The sequence below is a fragment of the Anabrus simplex genome, chromosome 11 (assembly GCF_040414725.1).
Source record: "Anabrus simplex isolate iqAnaSimp1 chromosome 11, ASM4041472v1, whole genome shotgun sequence".
In the NCBI taxonomy this organism is placed as follows: Eukaryota; Metazoa; Arthropoda; class Insecta; order Orthoptera; family Tettigoniidae; genus Anabrus; species Anabrus simplex.
Window position 1 is genome coordinate 57281784 of NC_090275.1, and position 21694 is coordinate 57303477.

At 43.0% G+C, this 21694-nt stretch overlaps 1 protein-coding gene across 1 annotated transcript in view; it reads right to left on the reverse strand.

Annotated features, from left to right (window-relative positions):
• Positions 1–2846: 2846 nt before the first annotated feature.
• Positions 2847–21694, reverse strand: part of LOC136883137 (cytochrome P450 4C1) — a 54358-nt gene continuing 35510 nt past the window's right edge. Inside the window, exon 2 of the mRNA XM_068229604.1 lies at positions 2847–3279. Within this exon, the coding sequence (XP_068085705.1) occupies positions 2869–3279 (411 nt within the window). The 3' untranslated portion in view covers positions 2847–2868. The remainder of the gene's footprint in view (positions 3280–21694) is intronic.

The following is a 21694-nucleotide window of genomic DNA, read 5'->3' on the forward strand; positions in this document are numbered from 1 at the left end:
AGTCTCTTCCAGAACAACTAGGAGGCCCATTCCATACCAGGAAAATGCACCCCAGACCATAACAGGGACACCAGTGCCCTGGACCACACCTTCGATGCAGGCGGGATCCATCGCTTCATGTGGTCTGCGCCGTACACGGTGCCTCCCATCGGCATGTTGCAGTTGAAATCGTGATTCGTCCGACCATATCACGTTACGCCATTATTCCAGTGTCCATCCCTGGTGACTGGCGACAAATGTGCGTCGTTGTGCCCGATGACGTTGGGTTAACAATTCCCATCCGTCGGGCACCGACCTCCATACCCCGTTCGAACGGTGTCAGCTCACGACGACGTTCCATGTTACACCTGTCACATGCACAGGCACTGCTCACAAGGTCTCCTATACAACTGTCGCTGGCACAGGGGACGTGTGGTGTGCAGACAACACACCTGCGCATCAGTGCTTCGCTATCCCATGACATTTGCTCAGTCAGTGTATATTATCGTTGCTCTTGGTATCTAAGAAACAAGATCCATCTGTACGTGAGTCTAGTACGGTCAGTATTGATGTATGGGTGTGACATGGGTAATTCCCAAAACCCTTGAAGGAGAATTTATAAGTACATTGGGGGAGGGGGTGAAGAGCTGAGGAATATATACAATTCAACACAAAACGCAGAGGCTGGAAGACGGGAAGGAAAACAGACCAAAAATCGATGTCTTTGGGCGGCCGAATATTAGAAACACGATAGGAGAGAAAGTCTTGAGTGATCACGGTAGGTCCGAAGACCAGAGGGAATTCTCCCAAACCGCATGCTTCTTCTAAAAAAAAGACACATGTGCTCTCAGTATAAAAGAGTGCCTCAGTTAAGGAAATTGCAAAAGTTGATGACAGGATGTAACTGCAGCAGTCCAGTATGTCATGACTTCTACAAGAATCTAATAACGATTAAGAGCACGTGTGTGTGAGAAAAGGACCAAGAGGACGTCTAAATACGAGGCGTAAGAATCGTGTAATGCCGAAATTGCAAAAGGCAAAAGGCCGATGAAGACGGACCAATGCCTGTGATCTTACTTGTGATTGTGACTGTCAATGCCTGTAAACGTTATCTTCTCCTACGTGCCTCATGGTTCTGTTTAGGATAATAAATGATGATGATGATGATGATGAAATGAAATGTCGTATGGCTTTTAGTGCCGGGATATCCCAGGAAGGGTTCGGCTCGCCAGGTGCAGGTCTTTCTATTTGACGCTCGTAGGTGACCTGCGCGTCGTGATGAGGATGAAATGATGATGAAGACAACACATCCACCCAGCCTCCGTGCCATTGGAATTAACCAATTTAGGTTAAAATCCCCGACCCGGCCGGGAATCGAACCCGGAACCCTCAGAACCGAAGGCCAGTACGCTGACCGTTCAGCCAACGAGTAGGACATGATGATGATGATGATGATGAACTTTGGAGTGACTATTTAGAGGTCGGTCGTAAATTAAAGACAACCACTGCCGCAGCGAGGTAGTTATTTTTTGAGATATAGTCATACTCACGTCAGTACATAGTAAATAATAGTTACTTCATAGATCCAAATGATTTTTAATGCAAATACCATAAGATCAAAAAACTACTCTACCGTGTTTCTTAGACGTTTCACCAATTCTCTTCAACCTTTAATACATCGGCATTTTTTTTGCTTCAGTTACAGATATTTCACTTCAAATGTTTCACACTGAAGTACTTTTCCCCTCCCAGTCAGTTTATAACGTAAACGGTTCTCCCTGGAATCATCTCATGTGCTTCACCCAATGATTTATTAATAACGAGTTATATGCACATTTAATTCCTTGAACTTTGAAATTGCTCCTGCTGTCCACAATTAGTTGTATGCCGTCTAGAATAGGTTAAACACACGCAAACTATTAAGTTGTAAAAGACGTGACCTATCTCCTTGAAACTACTGAACCTTTTCTTACGTTACGTTAGTGTAAGAGTATTTCCTGCAGTGTCGTCATCGTCATGTTGCTTGATACGACATGGTAGAATGTGGGGTGTTTCTTCCTTACTTTGCACTGGGATCTGTTATGCCTGTACACCACTACGTTGTACTTTCCCTGTATACCGTGCTGTGCAAGGTGGATAAGTGAGTACTGTAGTGAAGTTATGCTGCAATTTTACGTGTCCGCTCTGCGCGCATGTGTGCCAAAATAGTGCACGGTAGTGAAGTTATGTTCAGTATTACGTGTCCACTCTGCGCGCATGTGAGCCTAAATAGTGCACGGTAGTGAAGTTACGCTGCAATTTTACGCGCTCTGCGCGCATGTGTGCCAAAATAGTGCACGGTAGTGAAGTTATGCTTCAATATTACGTGTCCACTCTGCGCGCATGTGTGCCAAAATAGTGCACGGTAGTGAAGTTATGCTTCAATATTACGTGTCCACTCTGCGCGCATGTGTGCCAAAATAGTGCACGGTAGTGAAGTTATGCTTCAATATTACGTGTCCACTCTGCGCGCATGTGTGCCAAAATAGTGCACGGTAGTGAAGTTAAGCTGCAATTTTACGTGTCCCATCTGCGCGCATGTGTGCCAAAATAGTGCACGGTTTTATGTGCACTCAAAGTACTCTCCAAAGCCGTTCACGCCATCTGGTATCTCTTCGTGCTTATCGTCCAAAACAGCTCCTGTCTTTCGGAGGGATGAACATGGTGAAAGGTTGAAATAAAAGAGTGTGAAAAGTCCGGTGTGAAGATCCCAGGGAGAAGGTGACTCCTTAAAAACTATTCCTAGGTTGGAAAGGGTGGAATGAAACGTCCGGAAACCACTCCAATTTCCATAAAATAAAATTACAGGCACTACATTTGTCCTGCTGTGTCAGTTGTTTGAAGTTGTGTCTATTCCCGTGGCAACATTTTAATCATAAATTCTGTTTCTGGCCTCAGAAATATTCCAAGCTCTAGTTTCTGAAGATCTTCGTAAGGGACAACAGGCAGCACCCGGTACTTCCTCAACACTGTTGCCAACACAACAGACATGACCATCTCGGCGTACTTGAAACCAACACATATTCTAGGTCCCGCTCCAAACGGCATGTAGCTGTATGGATGTCGATCAATCGATCGTTCAGGCAGGAACCGATCTGGGTCAAATCGTTCAGGATCTGGAAAGTAGCGAGGATCTCGGTGGATGAAGTAGTTAATCACCGCGCATGAACAACCTGCAGGGAGCGTGCAGGTCTTGAGTTTGATTTCCTCGTCGACGTCTCGAGGCAATACCGCCACTACAGGAAATAAACGCATGGTTTCCTGAAACAGTAGCAAAAAGAGACATGAATATCCCAATTATTTCTTCTGTGTCTTAACGAGTTTTATTCTGTTGGTACTTTGAAATACCGTCTCAAATATAGCTCTATATAAAACCATAGATTGTTAGAACAGAATGTTGAGTTCTGACGGTACTTTGAAGTAACCTAATGAAGATAATGGAAATATTTAGCTAGCGTGATTCATGTAGGCCCTATGGGACACTCCTGACTCCTCATGTGCGACGCACACATTCGCCTGCTTCACAGGCAACTAAGATTTATTTCATTTCGTCTAAAACTTCAGAAATGACATTAATCTGCTTACACATGTAGCCCACAACCTCCCTAGAAGATATCATAGAAGACTTCCAACTGCTTTTCAACGTTCCTCAGATGAAGGGAATGTTATAGTCGCAAGGTTATCAACTGATAATGAGTCAAATCGCAGTGAAATTAAGAGGCCAAAATCGACACCGAGAACCGACGACATTAAAAGAAAATTGATGGAAGTCGACACAGAAAAAAGAGGATTAGATCGAAGTAGAGGAGCCAACATAGAGCTAGGCTAGTAGTATAAAAATTAGAAGAAGAAACAAGAAATGAACCTCTTCAAAACGCTAGAGAAGGAAAACACGAAAAGCAACGTAAATTCCGATTACAAAATGGGAGATATACTTCAGCATTTTACATAACGAAGAAAATAATCGACCTACGCCTGTAATTCGACCGCCATTGACACCGAAGGATGAAAACCCTCGATGCAAACAACACTAGAGGAAATAAATAATAAATAAATAAATAAATAACACAATAAGAAAAGCGAAGAATAAGAAAGCACCCGGACCACATCAAATACATGTGTTGTTGATTCATCAGGCCATAGACTGGTTTGACGTAGCCCTCCATACCACCCTATCTTCTCCTAAACATTTCATTTCTAATCGAAACAGACTTTCAACGTATTAGGTCGTGTTACATACATGTAGTACGTGTTGAAGAGATGTTAAGTACAGAACAAAAATGGCCAGCCGGACACCAGTGGGGTCCGAACCCACAACCTCCCACTGGTGTCCGGCTGGCATACCCTACAAGGAATGTGCGGTAATCTAATCTTCTTAGAACAAAGGTATCCCCTGACATGTTCTAAACACATGTTGTATTGAGTACAGTGTTCTATTTTAGTCTTGATTACTTATTTAGTGTTCTAAACACTTTAATCAATGTTCCGATCACATGATAAAGTTCACGGCACAGAGTGCAGTGTTCGATTCTAGTCTTGTTACGTTTCTTTTGTGATTTGCAAGTCTAAACATGCCTAATGACGTCATCACTGCAGCACGTGCTTACTCTAGCTATCCCGATGCAGTTTTAAACTTGTTCGATAGAGCTATGCCTTGACATAAGAGGAGGCCTTAACAGCTTATGTATAGCCGCTATTGTCTAATGATAGCTGCTGTGAAGAAAAAGCACGTCGAATTTTTCAAATTGCCCGCCACCACATTTCAAAGGTATGAGGTTTAGTGCTGTATAAATACCTGCACGATGCAAAGCTAGCTTTCTTCATCAGAGCAGCCACCATCTTGTGTGAGCACCTCTAGGCCATATCATAAGCAGCTGTGTATAGTCATCTTCTTGTCGCTGCTACCTCCCGCAAGCACCCCTAGGGCGTCTCATAAGAGCAGCAGCCATCTTGTGCAAGCCCTCTTAAGCTGTCTCATAAGAAGCTATGTATAGCCGCCATCTTGTAGAAATAGATAGCTGCGAATGCCAAAGGGCCTAAGTAGGAATCGAACCGTCGATCTCATCATTAGACTATGTTTTTCTTATGTTATCATGTTCCTGATACTGCAAACATGGGTATTAGGTGGAAAAATGTTGTCCGTTTTGCTCTACGGTGCACCGTTTTCGAGATATTTAACATTTTGCATTTAAGCCCCAAATTTAATGAATCGAACCTGCACGGCACGTTATACTCTCTACCATAACTAGACCTCATCATGTTACGAAGACTTGCTTCATTACAAGCTGAAACAGAGCTAATGCCAAAGGGCCTAAGTTAGAACCGAACCGTTGATCTCATCATTAGACTATGTTTTTCTTGTTCCTCATTCTGCGAACCGAGGTATTCGGCAGAAAAATTTTGTCCGTTTTGCTCTACGATGCACCGTTTTCGAGATATTTAACATTTTGAATTTAAGCCCCAAATTTAATGAATCGAACCTGCACGGCACGTTATACTCTCTACCATAACTAGACCTCATCATGTTACGAAGACTTGCTTCATTACAAGCTGAAACAGAGCTAATGCCAAACGGCCTAATTTAGAACCGAACCGTTGATGTCATCATTAGACTATGTTTTTCTTGTTCCTCATTCTGCGAACCGAGGTATTCGGCAGAAAAATTTTGTCCGTTTTGCTCTACGATGCACCGTTTTCGAGATATTTAACATTTTGCATTTAAGCCCCAAATTTAATGAATCGAACTAGCACGACACGTTAGCCTCTAAGCTAGCTTTCTTCATAAGAGCAGCATCCATCTTGCGCAATCACCCTTAAGGCGTCTCATAAGGAGTCGTGTATAGCCGCCATCTTGTGCAATGACCCTTAAGCCGCCTCATAAGAGCAACCGCCATCTTGCGCAAGCATCCCTAGGGATTCTCATAAGGAGCCTTTTATAACCGCCATCTTGCGCAAGCATCCCAAGGGCGTCTCATAAGAATCTATGTATAGCGGCCATCTTGCATAAGCAACTTCAAGGAGTCATGTATAGCAGCCATCTTGTGCAATTAGCGTCGATAGACGACTGCTGTAGAATTTTTGTTTTTAAATTATCCGCCACCATATTTCAAAGGTATGTACCTAAAGAGCGCAGCACTGAGGTTTGCGATGTAAGATGGCGGATGACAGCTGACAAAAAGCGCGTGAGTTTGTTTACTAAACAAGAGCACGATGAATTTTTCAATTTTCCGCCACTACATTTCTAAGGTATCTAGCTAAAGAGGGCAGCACGTTGCTCTCTTGATTAAAGATGGCGGATGACAGCTAGCAGAACTTTTCAAATTGCCCGCTACTACAGAGGGCAGCACGGTGCTCTGTAGATTAAAGATGGTGGATGACAGCTGACGAAATTGCCCGCATGATAGCAGCACGGTGCTCTATTGATTAAAGATAGTGGATGACAGCTGTCAGAAAAGCACGTGGCTTTGTTTCCAAACAAGAGCCCATAGAATTTTTCAAATTGCCGCCACCACATTTCAAAGGTATCTTGCCAAAGAGTGCAGCACTGAGGTTTGTGATGCAAGATGGTGGATGACAGCTGTCAGAAAAAAGCACGAGAGTTTGTAAAGCACGTGGAATTTGCCACCGCCACAAAGAGGGCAGCACGGTGCTCTCTTGATTAAAGATGGCTGCAGTCACGTGGAATTGCCTGCCACCACAGGTATCTAGCTGAAGAGGGCAGCACGGTGCTCTCTGGATTAAAGATGGCTGCTGTCAAAAAGCATTTTTCAAATTATCCGCCACCACATTTCAAAGGTAAGTACCTAAAGAGGGGAGCACTGTGTTCTATAGATTAAAGATAGCGGATGACAGCTGTCAGAAAAGCACGTGGATTTGTTTACCGATTCAAACCTCGCGCTAGTGAGGTTACGTTGGTAGCACTAAGGTTTAGGCCCGTTAAGATAGCAGCACTGCGGATGACAGGTGACGAATTTGCATCTACTACGATAAAGAGGGCAGCACGGTGCTCTCTGGATTAAAGATGGCGGATGACAGCTGCACGTGGCTTTGTTTACCGATTCAAATCTCGCGCTAGTCAGGTTAAGTTGGTAGCACTAAGGTTTAGCCCCGTCAAGATGGCAGTACTGAGGTTAGCGATGCGTTGTTGTCTGTCAAAAAGCACGTGGCTCTCAAAAAACACGTGGATTTGTTTACAAATTCAAATCTCGCGCTAGTTAGGTTAAGTTGGTACTACTGAGGTTTAGGCCCGTTAAGATGGCAGCAGTGAGGTTAGCGATGCGTTGTTGTCGATGACAGCTGTCAAAAAGCACGTGGCTTTGTTTACCAATTCAAATTTCCCGCGGGATGCGGAGGAGGCCTCTGGGAAGGCCCCTCGGGAGGCGGAGGCGGAGGGGCCCCTGGGAGCCCGGAGGCGGAGGCGGCGGCCGAATCCCTGTATTATACTACTATCGAGGTGCTGGAGATGATCCTCGAACGTCTCCGAATACACAACTACGTCATCAAGATAGTGATAAAGGTAGTCAAATTTAATGTCGGAAAACAACTGATGAAGGAGTCTTGTGAGAACGGCGGCACCTGTCGAGATCACAAAAGGCAGCCGGCAAAATTCATAAAGGTTCCAGTCCGTCGCGAAGGCCGTCAGATGACGAGACTCCTCCTCGAGCGGAATCTGGTAATAAGCTTGATTGAGATCCAAGACAGTGAAGTACCTCGCCCTCTTGAACCATGAGAAACACGTATGTAAATCCGGGAGCGGGACTGACTGCAAGACCACCTTACGATTAAGAGCCCTGTAATCCAGCACAGGCCTATAACCACCCTGGGGCTTGGGCACCAGGAAAATGGGGGAAGAGTAAGCCGAAGTAGAGGGCCGGATGATCCCTTCCTCAAGCATGTTGTTAATGATCTTCTTTAATGCCTGCATCTTAGGAGGAGATAAACGGTAGGGCGGGAATCTGACGGGGACCGAATCCGTGACCTCAATTTTATACTCTAAGATATTTGTCATCCCCAATTTCTCAGTAAACACATCCGGGTAGGCCTCGCACAACTTCCTAATACGCTGCGCCTTATCCTCAGTCAAATGGCTAAGATCTGACACCACTTCGTCCTGAGGCGGCGATACCGACGACGCTGAAGCAGAATTAATAATAAATAATAATGTTATATGTTTTACGTCCCACTAACTACTTTTCTAAGGTCTTCGGAGACGCCGAGGTGCCGGAATTTAGTCCCGCAGGAGTTCTTTTACGTGCCAGTAAATCTACCCACACGGGGCTGTAGTATTTGAGCACCTTCAAATACCACCGGACTGAGCCAGGATCGAACCTGCCAAGTTGGGGTTAGAAGGCCAGCGCCTTAACCGTCTGAGCCACTCAGCCCGGCGAAGCAGAATTATTAATGTACAAAGGAATTTTATTGATTTGTGAAAACTTAAACCAACATGAACGCTCCTGAATATCTAACACTAAACCAGAATGATCGAAAAAATTTGAACCAAGAATGACAGGATACGGTAAATTACTCGCAACGTACAAGGGAAATTTCCAAGTAAAATTGGAAAGACGAATTTTACATTTTACCAGTCACAGGACTTCAATTCTGGAAGAATTAGCTGACACAAACGAATGCGAAACCGGAGATAAATCAGGAAATTTACAGACAGCTTTATGCAAAGCAAACCATCTTTCACTAATAAATGACACTACACTGCCAGAATCCAGAAGGGCCGAAACGGGCTCATTGTTTATTTCGACCTCAAGCAACGGACTCAAACCTTTAATTTCCGTAGATATCTCTAAACAGCCCACAGGGCAAATAGGAGACGGTTCACCAAACGAACAATATGTTTGATTATTAACAGGGGAAGGTAAGGCGGTATCATTGTCCTGCACCACCTCCCGCTGTAGTCAAGAGCTATTTGAATGGGTGGTACAATGTCGCGCAAGGTGACCTGCGACCCCACACCGAAAGCATACAATATTACTGGTTCTGGGCGGAACCTCTACCCTAGAACCAGCGCTAGTACCCTGACTGTTGTTACGAGACCGAGAGGGGCATTTATTACGCAAATGATCAGAAGCACCGCAATTATAACACTTTCTTAATAAGTTAGGCTTACGAACCACCACCGACTCTCTGACATTAGAAACAACCGGGGGCAAGCTAGGAATACGAAGTGAGTCCACATAGCGAACACCTTCAGCCAATACCACTATCGCTTCGAGCTCCGCAAAACTGTGAGGTTGAGCAGCAAAACAAAGACAGGAGCGGTATGACGGGGAAATGCCCTCTACGATCGTGAGAACGATCTCCTCTTCCGTATAATGTAACGCAAACACCCTAGCGTAAAATTTAACATCAGCAACATATTCTGTTAAAGGCTCATCCGAGCGTTGAACCCTGAAATAAAATTTCAGCACTAGAGAGCTGAGAGCCCTAGCCGGAATAAAATGAGTAAGCAAATAAGCATGAAACTGCTGAAGTGACAACTGATCGGAAATAGCACTAACTATTCTATTGGAAAGCACTCCTGTAGTATACGGATAAAGAATTTGCAATATTTGAACATGAGTTAGCCCGAACACAAGGGCATGATCCTGAAATTCCACAAAAAATCGCAAAAAGGTAACTACATCATCGGCGGAATTTACCGAATAACGAGGAACGTTTTTCAACATACTACTTAATGGGTGAGGGATACTAGAAAAGGGAAAATTCACAGAAGGCAAGATCGATTGCTGAACTGGAAGATTAGCCTGGGGGAGAATCCTAGGTAAGGAACATTGCTGCGATTCCAACAAGCCTTGCGCCCCATCCAACTCAAGATTACAAATACCCTTATTGGGTTCCTCCTCAACCCGATTAACAGAAGGAGTGACTAGTTTAGATTTAACGGAGAGTGCGGCCATCCAATCCTCAACCTTTCCTAAAAGTTGGACCGCCTTGTCCTTCAAAGCTCCAACTTGACTTACTAATTCCTCCTTTAATTCTAAGGAGAGTAAATCTTCCGTCCGATGAACATAATGGGTTAGACGCCCTTGTACTCGTTTAAACTGATGGAGAGACGCTACATAGTTTTCTAAAAAATCCATAACTGAGGATATTTCAGTCAAATTGGCCTGAATAAGGGACGCCACACTCGCAGCCTCACTGTCAGAGACCTTGGGCACCACAACAACTTTATCTAAATTAGTTCGTAATAATAACTCATCCGCTTTAACTGTCCCTTTAGACTCTATATTACGAATTAATAATTCGTATAACAACTCTTCTTTTCGAAGAGACCCAGGATATGCCACGTCTCGAGTATCCATGGTAAAAATATCTCCGGCCACCAAGCTGAACGGGAAACACCGTAACCGAAAGAGAGAGAGAGAGAGACCACGCACGCTCAAAATTGCCCGAAAGCACTGGTAGGAGCACAAATAAACCCTCTGCTACCAGACTGCTGCACCAAGGATTGGCAGCGATATGGAAGTAAGGAAGGTGCGGGCTTAAAAGACCGAAGGCTGAATACCAGTGACGAGCAAGGGAAGCGATAACACAGCCAGCGAAAACCGAGTCGTTGCAATGCTGAACATTTATTACAGTAGTAAGTGCGAACAAGATTAAAGTTCGTGTTCATTGGGAGACCTGCCCTCCGACAATTCAAATACAATTCTCGATTCTTAGGAATTACAGGGGCCTTAGGCCACATACCGATTCAACTATCATGAGGGCTACACTCATTTTACCAAGAAATCGAGGCTCAGCCTCGGGAACAATGTCCTTTAGTGACAACATACTGAGTTACTTAAAAACCAAGTTAACACATTAGCCTTTTCAGAAATAAACCCTCTTACTATTTACTGAGGCCCTTAGCCTCTACTGACAAGAGAACAAATATGTTACATCCTGAATATTAAACAACTCCCAAGTCTGAAGTTGGTTGACAAGCATTTCTCCTACCTCCACGCTTACGGCTAGGCGACTAAGGAGCTTGCTCACTCCAAGCGAACTGAACCAAGTTCTCTCAGAACTACCCAGCACCGTGCCCTCCCTCTGCAGGGGAGAGGAGGGGCAAGGTGGAGAGACAACGCCACAAGTGCGCAGGGCGGAGGAAGGCTTGCCAACATAATATGGAAGGTGACACCGGGGCGGAAATAATTTTCACTTTTCCCTGGGGCCATAAGGGGGGCGGGACAACATGTGTATTTTATTAAGATACAAGGAGAAAACATACTAACTACAAATATACAATATAAGCAGATCGATCTGTATAAATTGAAGATTTAAGAGAATACGGCAAGGGAGAGTACCTCTTGGTACAGTCCTCAAAAGGTGGAAGGTGGAATTACGGTTAGGAGAAGAGATGGAAATAACACATGTCTGCAAGTGTCTCTAATTCTAGTGAAGAAACCTGGCACTGTAGTAGTTAGAGTGATTAACTACCATCCGCAGAGGCCAGGGTTCCATTCCTGGCTCTGCCACGAAATATGTTAAGTGGTACGAGGGCTGGAACGGCGTCTACTCACGCATGGCATCGTGTCCCAGGGAAATATGTCCGTTGGGTTCAGCACCTCTGCCACCACTCTATAAGCTTTGTCCGCTGCGCAGCTGGCGTCACAGCACCACTTCATATTCGAGTGGGAGTTCATCAAGGATCCGCCCTGTCACCACTCCTGTTGATCCTGTGCATGGACACACTAACCGCGGATCTGCAGACACCACATCCATGAACCCTTATCTATGAATATGACGCTATGCTGGTTAGCGACTCGGGAAAGGGGCTTAATAATTTAGTCACCCAGTTGAAAAAAAGTTGGAAACAATTGGATTGCGGCTAAACCTCACAAAAACAGAGTACATGGAGTGTAGCACCCAGATAAGTGGGACAGTATTGGTCGACAACCTTCCACTACCTGAGACATCAGAGTTCTGTGATGTTAATTCCCGCAAGACAGCTGACAGTGACACACTTGTAGACGCTCGAGCTTGAGTAAAAGCCGCCTGGTTGAAGTAATGTCAGGTCATGGGCGATGTCCTTGGTCAAAGCAAGTACCCCGGAGTCTCAAATCGAAGATCTACCGCACAGTCATTCCCCAGTGATACTCTATGGAGTGGAACGTTAGCCGGTGACAAAGAGACACGAGTAGATCCTGCACTTAACGCCGATGTCCATGGTCAGAAGGACGCTGGGAGTCACGCCACTGGACCACACTCAGGAACACTCTTATTGTTGACATGATTCCCGACGAAATTCAGATGGTACAATCACGTGGCCAGAGCTGACCCGGAATATATCGTGAAGCGAGGTATTACGCTCAGCCCAGATGGACAATGACCACGAGGCCGACCTGTAAAGCGGTGGGAGGACTATCTATCAATACTGATCTGCATTTAGGGTAGTCGCCAAGGTGGCAGATTCCCTATTTGTTGTTTTCCTAGGCTTTTCTTAAATGATTTCAAAGAAATTGGAAATATATTGAATATCTCCTTAGTAAGTTACTCCAATCCTCTACTCCGTTTCCTATAAATGAATATTTGCCCCAATTTGTCCTCTTGAATTCCAACTTCATCTTCATATTGTGATCTTTCCTATTTTTAAAGACGCCACCAAAACTTATTCGTCTACTAATGTCATCCCACGCCATCTCTCCGCTGACAGCTCGGAACATACTTAGTCGAACAGCTCGTCTTCTTTCCCCCAATTCTTCCCAGCCCAAACTTTGCAACATTTTAGTAACGCTACTCTTTTGTCGGGAATCACCCAGAACAAATCGAGCTTCTTTTCTTTGGATTTTTCCAGTTCTTAAATCAGGTAATCCTGGTAAGGTTCCCATACAATGGAACCATACTCTAGTTGCGGTCTTGCCAGAGACTTATATATCATCTCCTTTATATCCTTACTACAACCCCTAAACACCCTCATAACCATGTGCAGAGATCTGTACCCTTTATTTACAGTCCTATTTATGTGATTACCCTAATGAAGCTCTTTCCTTATATTAACACTGTAACTATTTTTGATGATAATAATAAATATAATCATAAATACAAATATATAAATAAAATTACTCAAAAACTTAATAAAATTAATAAGCATAATTAACCGAAATGTCCGTAGTATGGGCGCCAGAGTTCACCAGAATGGATCCCTCGAATTTAGATAAGAGCATGATAAACTTTATATCCCAGGGCGTGTACATAATGCTGCGTACTGGTACATCTGCTGCAGGCCTTACCTAACCTCCTGAAAACGACTAATTAGGTAGGAACTGCACCTAGGTTCATCAATAACACTGATTCTAAAATAGCTAACTATATTCTTAACAAATTCCGTGCATGAGCACCTCATCAACATACAACATTATACATATAATACACACATAAAATATTGCTGGAAGACTCCATATTTACAACAACAACAATAATGAAAATCGTGGGAAAACGAAAGCGAGAACTAAACTACCATTTGTAGATAGTCCGATGAACAATGTACATGTATGAAGATAAATACCCTTCACTGTCTCTATATCAATTCGACTTACCGATTCTCATAATCGGCAGTTATCACATCACACAGATACTGTACCTTGTACTACTGTGTTCACATATTTTAACACTTGTTGTAAAGATATATACACACGTCTGTCGATCCTCAACATAAATTATGGAAAGTCAGAGATAGCTTTCACCAACATATAATGCTAGGCCGCCACAAGTGCTACCATACTTAATGCGCAAGCACTCTCCACAATCATCCACTTTCCACGAACATAACAAGACTACGCTCCACGAACGTTTGAAGTCCAGTCTATTGCAGCCGTGTCACTCCAGTACCGTGTATCAGCACCACTTCCTTCCCGTACAGTGCGTCAGTTGTAGTTCTCTCATACAGTGTTACTGCTTGTAGTTGTAGTAGTTGTCTTCCTTCTCGTTCCTTTACAATCACCCATACAATGTTCTCGGTTGCCGCCGTATGATCAACCTTTATAGACATCGACATCCCCCTCCTCTCAGATGATACGTCTGGATTGGTGCTTGCCAGCCAATCGTGAGTAAACCTCTTCTTTCTCCCAATTATAAACAAACACTCGGGAGTTTTACATGAATCATCGAATTTCCCTGGTACAACAACAAGCTCATCTCATCAGGCTGGGATATATACATGACTAATGGAATTTCCTGACACAAGTACATCACAACAAACACTGGGGTAGCCACATGACTCATCCAGATTACCAGGGTTATTAAAGCAATGTTTTCCCACTCGTGCAAAACAAATTACTCATACCTACATATGTGGATATCTTCCAGCTTACCAATATAAATGGCAAAATATACAAATGAAATACTGATAATAATAATAATAATAATAATAATAATAGTAATAATAATAATAATAATAATAATAATAATAATAATAATAATAATAAATCGAATACTGACAATAATATCTCTAACTTCTACATATAATTCGGCGGTGTGATATATGTACTATCACAACACCTAGATACTTACAATGATCCCCAAAAGAAACTTTCACTCCATCAACACAGTATGTGGACTTTTCCTATTTCTGAAACTCACAACCAGCTTTTAACCCCATCTTGTAACATTTCTTACTCTTCAAGGAGAGGAAATCCAAACCTTGAGATTTGCCGATGATATTGTTATTTTATCTGAGACTGCAGAAGATCTCGAGAAGTTGCTGAATGGTATGGATGAAGTCTTGGGTAAGGAGTACCAGATGAAAATAAATAAGTTCAAAACAAAAGTAATGGAGTGCAGTCGAACGAAGGCAGGTGATGTAGGAAATATTAGATTAGGAAATGAAGTCTTAAAGGAAGTAGATGAATATTGTTACTTGGGTAGTAAAATAACTAACGATGGCAGAAGGAAGGAGGACATAAAATGCAGACTAGCACAAGCAAGGAAGAGCTTTCTTAAGAAAAGAAATTTACTCACTTCAAACATTGATATCGGAATCAGAAAGATGTTTTTGAAGACTTTCGTGTGGAGCCTGGCATTGTATGGAAGTGAAACATGGACGATAACTAGCTCGGAAAGAAAGAGAATAGAAGCTTTTGAAATGTGGTGTTACAGAAGAATGTTGAAGGTGAGATGGATAGATCGAATCACGAATGAAGAGATACTGAATCGAATTGGTGAGAGGAGATCAAATTGGCTAAATTTGACGAGTAGAAGAGATAGAATGATAGGACACATCTTAAGACACCCAGGACTTGTTCAGTTGGTTTTTGAAGGAAGTGTAGGTGGTAAGAACGGTAGGGGTAGACCAAGGTATGAATATGACAAGCAGATTAGAGCAGATGTAGGATGCAATACTTACGTAGAAATGAAAAGATTAGCACAAGATAGGGTGGCATGGAGAGCTGCATCAAACCCGTCTATGGACTGATGACTCAAATAACAAATAACATAACAGAATAACATCATCCGCAAAAGGTTTTACCTCTGATTCCACTTCTTTACTCATATCATTTATACGAGTATATATAAGAAAACATAAAGGCCCAATAATACTGCCTTGAGGAATTCCCCTCTTAATTACTACAGGGTCATATAAAGCTTCGCCGACTCTAATTCTCTGAGATCTATTTTCTAGAAATATACCAATCCATTCAGTCACTCTCTTGTCTAGTCCAATTGCACTCATTTTTTTCCCAGTAGTCTCCCATGATCCATCCTATCAAATGCTTTAGACAGGTCAATCTGGTTACAGTCCATTTGACCTCCTGAATCCTAGATATCTGCTATATCTTGCTGGAATCCTACAAGTTGAGCTTCAGTGGTATAGCCTTTCCTGAAATCGCAGTGCCTTCTATCGAACCAGTTATTAATTTCGCAAACAATTCTAATACAATAAGAAAGAACGCCTTCTCAAAGCTTACATGCAACGCATGTCAAATTTACTAGTCTGTAATTTTCAGCTTTATGTCTATCACCCTTTCTTTTATACGCAGGGGTTACTATAGCAAATCTCCATTCATTTGGTATAAATCCTTCAACCAAACAATAATCAAATAAGTATTTCAGATATGGTACTATATCCCAACCCATTGTCTTTTTCATTAATTATTCCTGGAATATCCTTCTTGGAACCTGTTTCTGCCTTAAAATACCTATCTTACCCTTCCATTTTTCATTAAAATTTGTATGACTGCCACCTATGCTTGCCATCATGTTATTCTTAGCTGACTTCTTTGCTAGATTCAATTTCCTAGTAAGTTGCTTCCATTTCTCCTTACTTCCACAGCCATTTCTAATTCTATTTCTTTCCGATCTGCACCTCCTTCTTAGTCACTTTATTTCTCTATTATAATAAGGTGGGCCTTTACCATTCCTTACCACCTTCAAAGGTACAAACCTGTTTCAAATTCCTCGACAATTGCTTTAAACCCATCCTAGAGTCTGTTTACATTTTTATTTACCGTTTTCCACCGATCATAGTTCTATCTATCTAAATCTGTGCACCCTCCAGGTTTGGTTTTTCCCTCGGACACAGCGAGGGATCCCATCTCTGCCGCCTCAAGGGCAGTGTCCTGGAGTTTCAGGCTCTGGGTCGGGGGATACAACTGGGGAGGTTGACCTATACCTCGCCCAGGCAGCCTCACCTGCTCTGCTGAACAGGGGCCTTGCGGGAGGATGGGAAGATTGGAAGGGAGAGACAAGGAAGAGGGAAGGAAGCGGCCGTGGCCTTAAGTTAGGTACCATCCAGGCATTTGCCTGGATGAGAAGTGGGAAACAACGTAAAACCACTTCCAGGATTGTTGAGGTGGGAATCGAACATACTTCTACTCAGTTGACCTCCCGAGGCTGAGTTGACCCTGTTCCAGCCCTCGTACCTTTTCAAATGTCGTGGCAGAACTGGAAATCGAACCCGGGCCTCCGGGGGTGGCAGCTAATCACACTAACCACTACACCACAGAGACGGACCCGATCATAGTTACTTTTTAAAAACTGCCTCATGCCTGCTTTATCAGCCATATGTTACTGCTTAATAGTCCTACTCTTAAGACTTGCCTTTCTATCATATTTATTTTTAACTACAAAAAAACAACTTCATGATCACTAATACCATCTATTACTTCGGTTTGTCTATAGAGCTCGTCTGGTTTTACCAGCACCACATGCAGGATATTTTTCTCTCTAGTTGGTTCCATCATTTTCTGAGTCAGTTGTCCTTCCCATATTAACTTATTTGCCATTTGTTGGTCATGCTTCCTGTCGTTCGCATTTCCTTCCCAATTGGCATCTGGTAAATACAGATCTCCTGCTAGAATCACGTTCCTTTCCGTGCCGTTTCCCACATAGCTGATTATCTTATCAAATAACTCTGAATCCGTGTCAGCGCTACCCTTTCCCGGTCTGTACACTCCAAAGATATCAAGTTGCCTATTATCTTTAGAAATGAGCCTTACACCTAGAATTTCATGTTTGTCATCTCTAACTTTTTCGTAGCTTATAAATCCTTCTTTCACCAGAATGAATACTCCCGCTCCCACCATTCCTATCCTATCTCTACGATACACACTCCAGTTACGTGAGAAAATTTTTGCATCCATCATATAATTTCTCAGCCGTGATTTAACTCCTTTTACAATATCTGGTAAATATAAAGGGTGAACAAAAATGCCACACGTGGAGTTTGGCATGCGGTTCCTCGTCGAAATTCACGACAAATTTTATCTTGCAAAACCTAGTCCCACCAATAAGTTTAATAGAAGTGCGAGTTAAGAAACGAGGCTCTGGCAACGCTGTAACGGCGTGCAGCGTTGCCAAGCACAGATCGCATGAACTCGGCGCTCTGCCGAAACTGTCTCATTAGCTCAGTGAGACGTGGTAATGCCATAAATGCCGGATGTTCGGACGCACCGATGGTCCAGTCACGTTCGCGCTTTTTTTTCAGTTATTGTATCAAATTGTATCCAGTGTACACCTCCACTATGCAATACACTATGTTCTGTCTTACCGTTACAGGTACCTTTATTTAAACATTCAAACATAACATGAACTTCTTACAGACGTAAACGACCACTTTGTTTCTTCCATGGCACAAATAAAGCCGATACGTAGAAAATAATATTGAATACAGTAACATCGTCTCGATCCAATGCGGTACAAGAAAACACAATACAGTACTGTACGTAGGCTACACCGGATTGCCCATTATGCTACGCACAATAATCCCATAGTGTGCGTGTGACGTCCAGTCTTATCTTCACAGAGCCGGTACGTACACTTACGAGCAACGTTCACTTAACAGCAGATGTACAAAGCGACCACCTTGCATTTGCAAACACTTCGCCCTTCGCTGGAGCATACTTTGCCGGACCCTACGCAACACACCTGCGTTCACCATTGCCGATGCAGCATGCACGCGAGCTATTACGTCTTGTACATCTATGGGTGGAGTACTATAAACATGTTCCTTTAAGTTTTCCCACAAACAGAACACTAGTGGATTAAGGTTCGGGGAACGTGGAGGCCAGAACATTGGACCTCCACGACCAATCCATTTCCCTGGAAACGCTTCATTTAACCAGTTACGCACAGTCATTCCAAAGTGTGGCGGTGCACCATCATGCTGAAACCATAGCTGTCGCCGAACACCAAGTGGAACGTTTTCTAAAGCGTCAGGCAAAGTATTGCCCAGAAACGACGACAACGTGGCGCATTCAACATGTCCGGCAATAGATAAGGGCCCAAAAGCACTCCTTCCACGATTCCAGCCCACAGGTTTATGCCTAAGCGTGCCTGAAAGCCACATTTACGGGTGACATGTGGGTTGTGGTCAGACCAATAATGGCTGATGTGATGGTTGAAAATATCTTCCCGAGTGAAGCTACATTCGTCACTCCATATAACATTCTTTATAAAATGTTTGTTATCTTCAACTTGTTGCAAAAGCCATTCACACAACTGTACTCGTTCAATGCGGTCTTCTGGCCGCTGGTGTTGAGTTAACGTATAATGATGTAGATGCGTCAACACGTCAACAACCAGTGTTTGAGATACCCAGCAGTCTAAGTGTGCTGCGACGGCGGGTACGGTAGAGCGGGATGATGCACGTTTCTCTACCACATTCCGATGCGCTGCAGGATGTGACAGTGTTGCCACCTTCTTGTTTTCGACTTGTTTTCCAACAGCAGCAGACGCGATTTGGCTATAGAAACTTTTGTCCTGCAATGGGATGAGGAATCGCAGGCCGACTTCCAAGTACGGCATTTTTCGTTCACCCTGTATATCTATTAATTACATAATTCTATTCCTTTCTTTACAATACTTCTACAGTTCAATACTAACATTTTTATGTCATCCCTGCTTGATTTCCAGTTCCCTGTTCCCTCATCACCGCTCCCTAGGCCACCCCGTTTCCATGAGGGAGGGCATGAGAGCTGCAGCTCTTGTGGACTTTGAAGCCTGCGCAAAATGAGGACGAAAAGCAAAAAGGCAGACCTCAGTTAAGATGGAAAGAATGTCTGGAATTAGATGAAGAAGAGAAATTGACTACTTCTCCCGGTTTTTAACTTACGATCTTTTGATCCAGTGGCGAAGCTAGTGCAGTACCGCGTTATGCGAGGGAATCAAAGATGATGAACGTGCCAGCAGTAGAGGCTTGTCATGCACCTTAATGAATGCTTAATGAATAAATGGAGCATCACTACTGTACCGGAAGGTACACCTCAACCCCGTGCATTTAAATGAAGCGCCTGGAAGAACGCTATCTATCTAACACTTAATGATTACAACAGCTACTTCAACAAGTTGGGACTTTTCTCCATAGATGTCTCTATTAAAAAACCTGATGTCATGCACTCTGGTGCAAAGTGGAGCAACTGGAAATTTAAAGAAATTTTGTGTTTATAGGTTTCCTGAACTGAATTGACTTTCTTTGTTTTTGATACCTACCTCAAGGTTTGCAGCACTTTTTACTTATTCCGCCAACTTTGGATTCTGGCCAATCAAAAATTTTGTGTCATTATTTTTCTGCCAATCATAGGCTTCTTGTAACTTTCCAACTGTCCAATAAAAATTGAGGGGTTGTGTCTGGTTTTAGTCCAGAGCCTTCTTGAACCTTCCTCCCGGGTATAAAAGCTGAGGTTTTTTCGAGTTAACTTATCTTATTGATCATCGTGCTATTGAGTGTGTGTGCTAAGAGAGAGGAGGCAGGTGCCTGATCCTTCGGCCGGCAGAACATCAACTAAGGTAATGGCCACCATTTTTCTATCTCAGTAGTTATCCCCATAAGCTGATTCGGGGGGAAGCTTCCAACCTTTAACTATGTAACAGGCTATTTCCTAAAATGTAAACTTCTCTTTCTTCTCATGTAAAACTTCGAGTAAATCAAGTGTACTTAACTGAAATTCGGGAATAGAGAGTGCGACACCCTCTCGAGTTCCCTATCAACTTGTATTTGAGGTGACTATGTTCTTGTAACCGTTTTCTATCTGTAGAATTGTAACTTAAATCTCCCCCATCTAGTCACCTCACTAGTTTAGGATTAGCCTCTGTATTGTCGGGCCACCACCCAGGTAGGCTTTTGGAGTGCAAGTGGCCACCGCCATACATTTTGATTTTTGGGCCAGTAATTGAACATGTTATTTTCCACGAAGGTCGGGTATAATGGGTATTCGATACCCCCGTGTAAACTTAAAAAGTAATTGATAAGTGCTTGTAAATTTTAGGTTGTGCCTAGAGAGGCCTGAAAGTGTAATTGTATTGAACAAAGGCGCTCTAATCTGAATTGTAAACGTTAATGGTTGCCTTGAGTAAGCTGTAAGGGTTTAGGAGCGAAGTCTCCTTGGTAGAATTGTAGGGCATTAAGGCTCTTTAAGACGCTTTAATCCGAAATGTAAAAGTTAATGGTTGCCTTGAGTAGGCTGTAAGGGTTCAGGAGCGAAGTCTCCTTGGTAGAATTGTAGAGCATTAAGGCTCTCTAAGACGCTTTAATCCGAAATGTAAAAGTTAATGGTTGCCTTGAGTAGGCTGTAAGGGTTCAGGAGCGAAGTCTCCTTGGTAGAATTGTAGAGCATTAAGGCTCTCTAAGACGCTTTAATCCGAATTGTAAAAGTTAATGGTTGCCTTGAGTAAGCTGTAAGGGTTTAGTACCATAGGAACCCCATCTACCAAATTAACGTTCACATACCAGATGTTACAAAACATGTTCCCTTAACTTTTTGAACTGTGTACCACAGGGCCGTCGCAGGGGAAGGATGATCAAGGATATGTTACAAGATGGGGCTCGTTATATTATGAGAAGGGCGGCGTTTTGGAAATATGTTTAAGGATTAAGTGAACCTCACAACAGATATTTTCGAAAACTCAAGTCTATTCGTGGTCAAAAAATTAAATCGACACCAGGGGTTGCGTTCTCTCTCTCTCTCTCTCTCTCACTCACTCTCCCTCTCCCTCTTCTCGTGTTTAAGGTCAAGTTGTTGATGCTGTTAACAGAAGTGGGTAGCTGTTGCCATTTATGCTGAACCAGCGACAGGCCTGCTTATTGTCATTTTATTTTGTAACGTCACAACGTGTGTCCTGTCACTAAGTAAATTGTTCATTCAATACATTTTCAAGTGATTATTTTTATACTGTATTCTCATATCACCCTAAAGACTGGTGCGCTCTTTTATTTTTTAAATGACTATAATAAAAAAATAATCCCTTT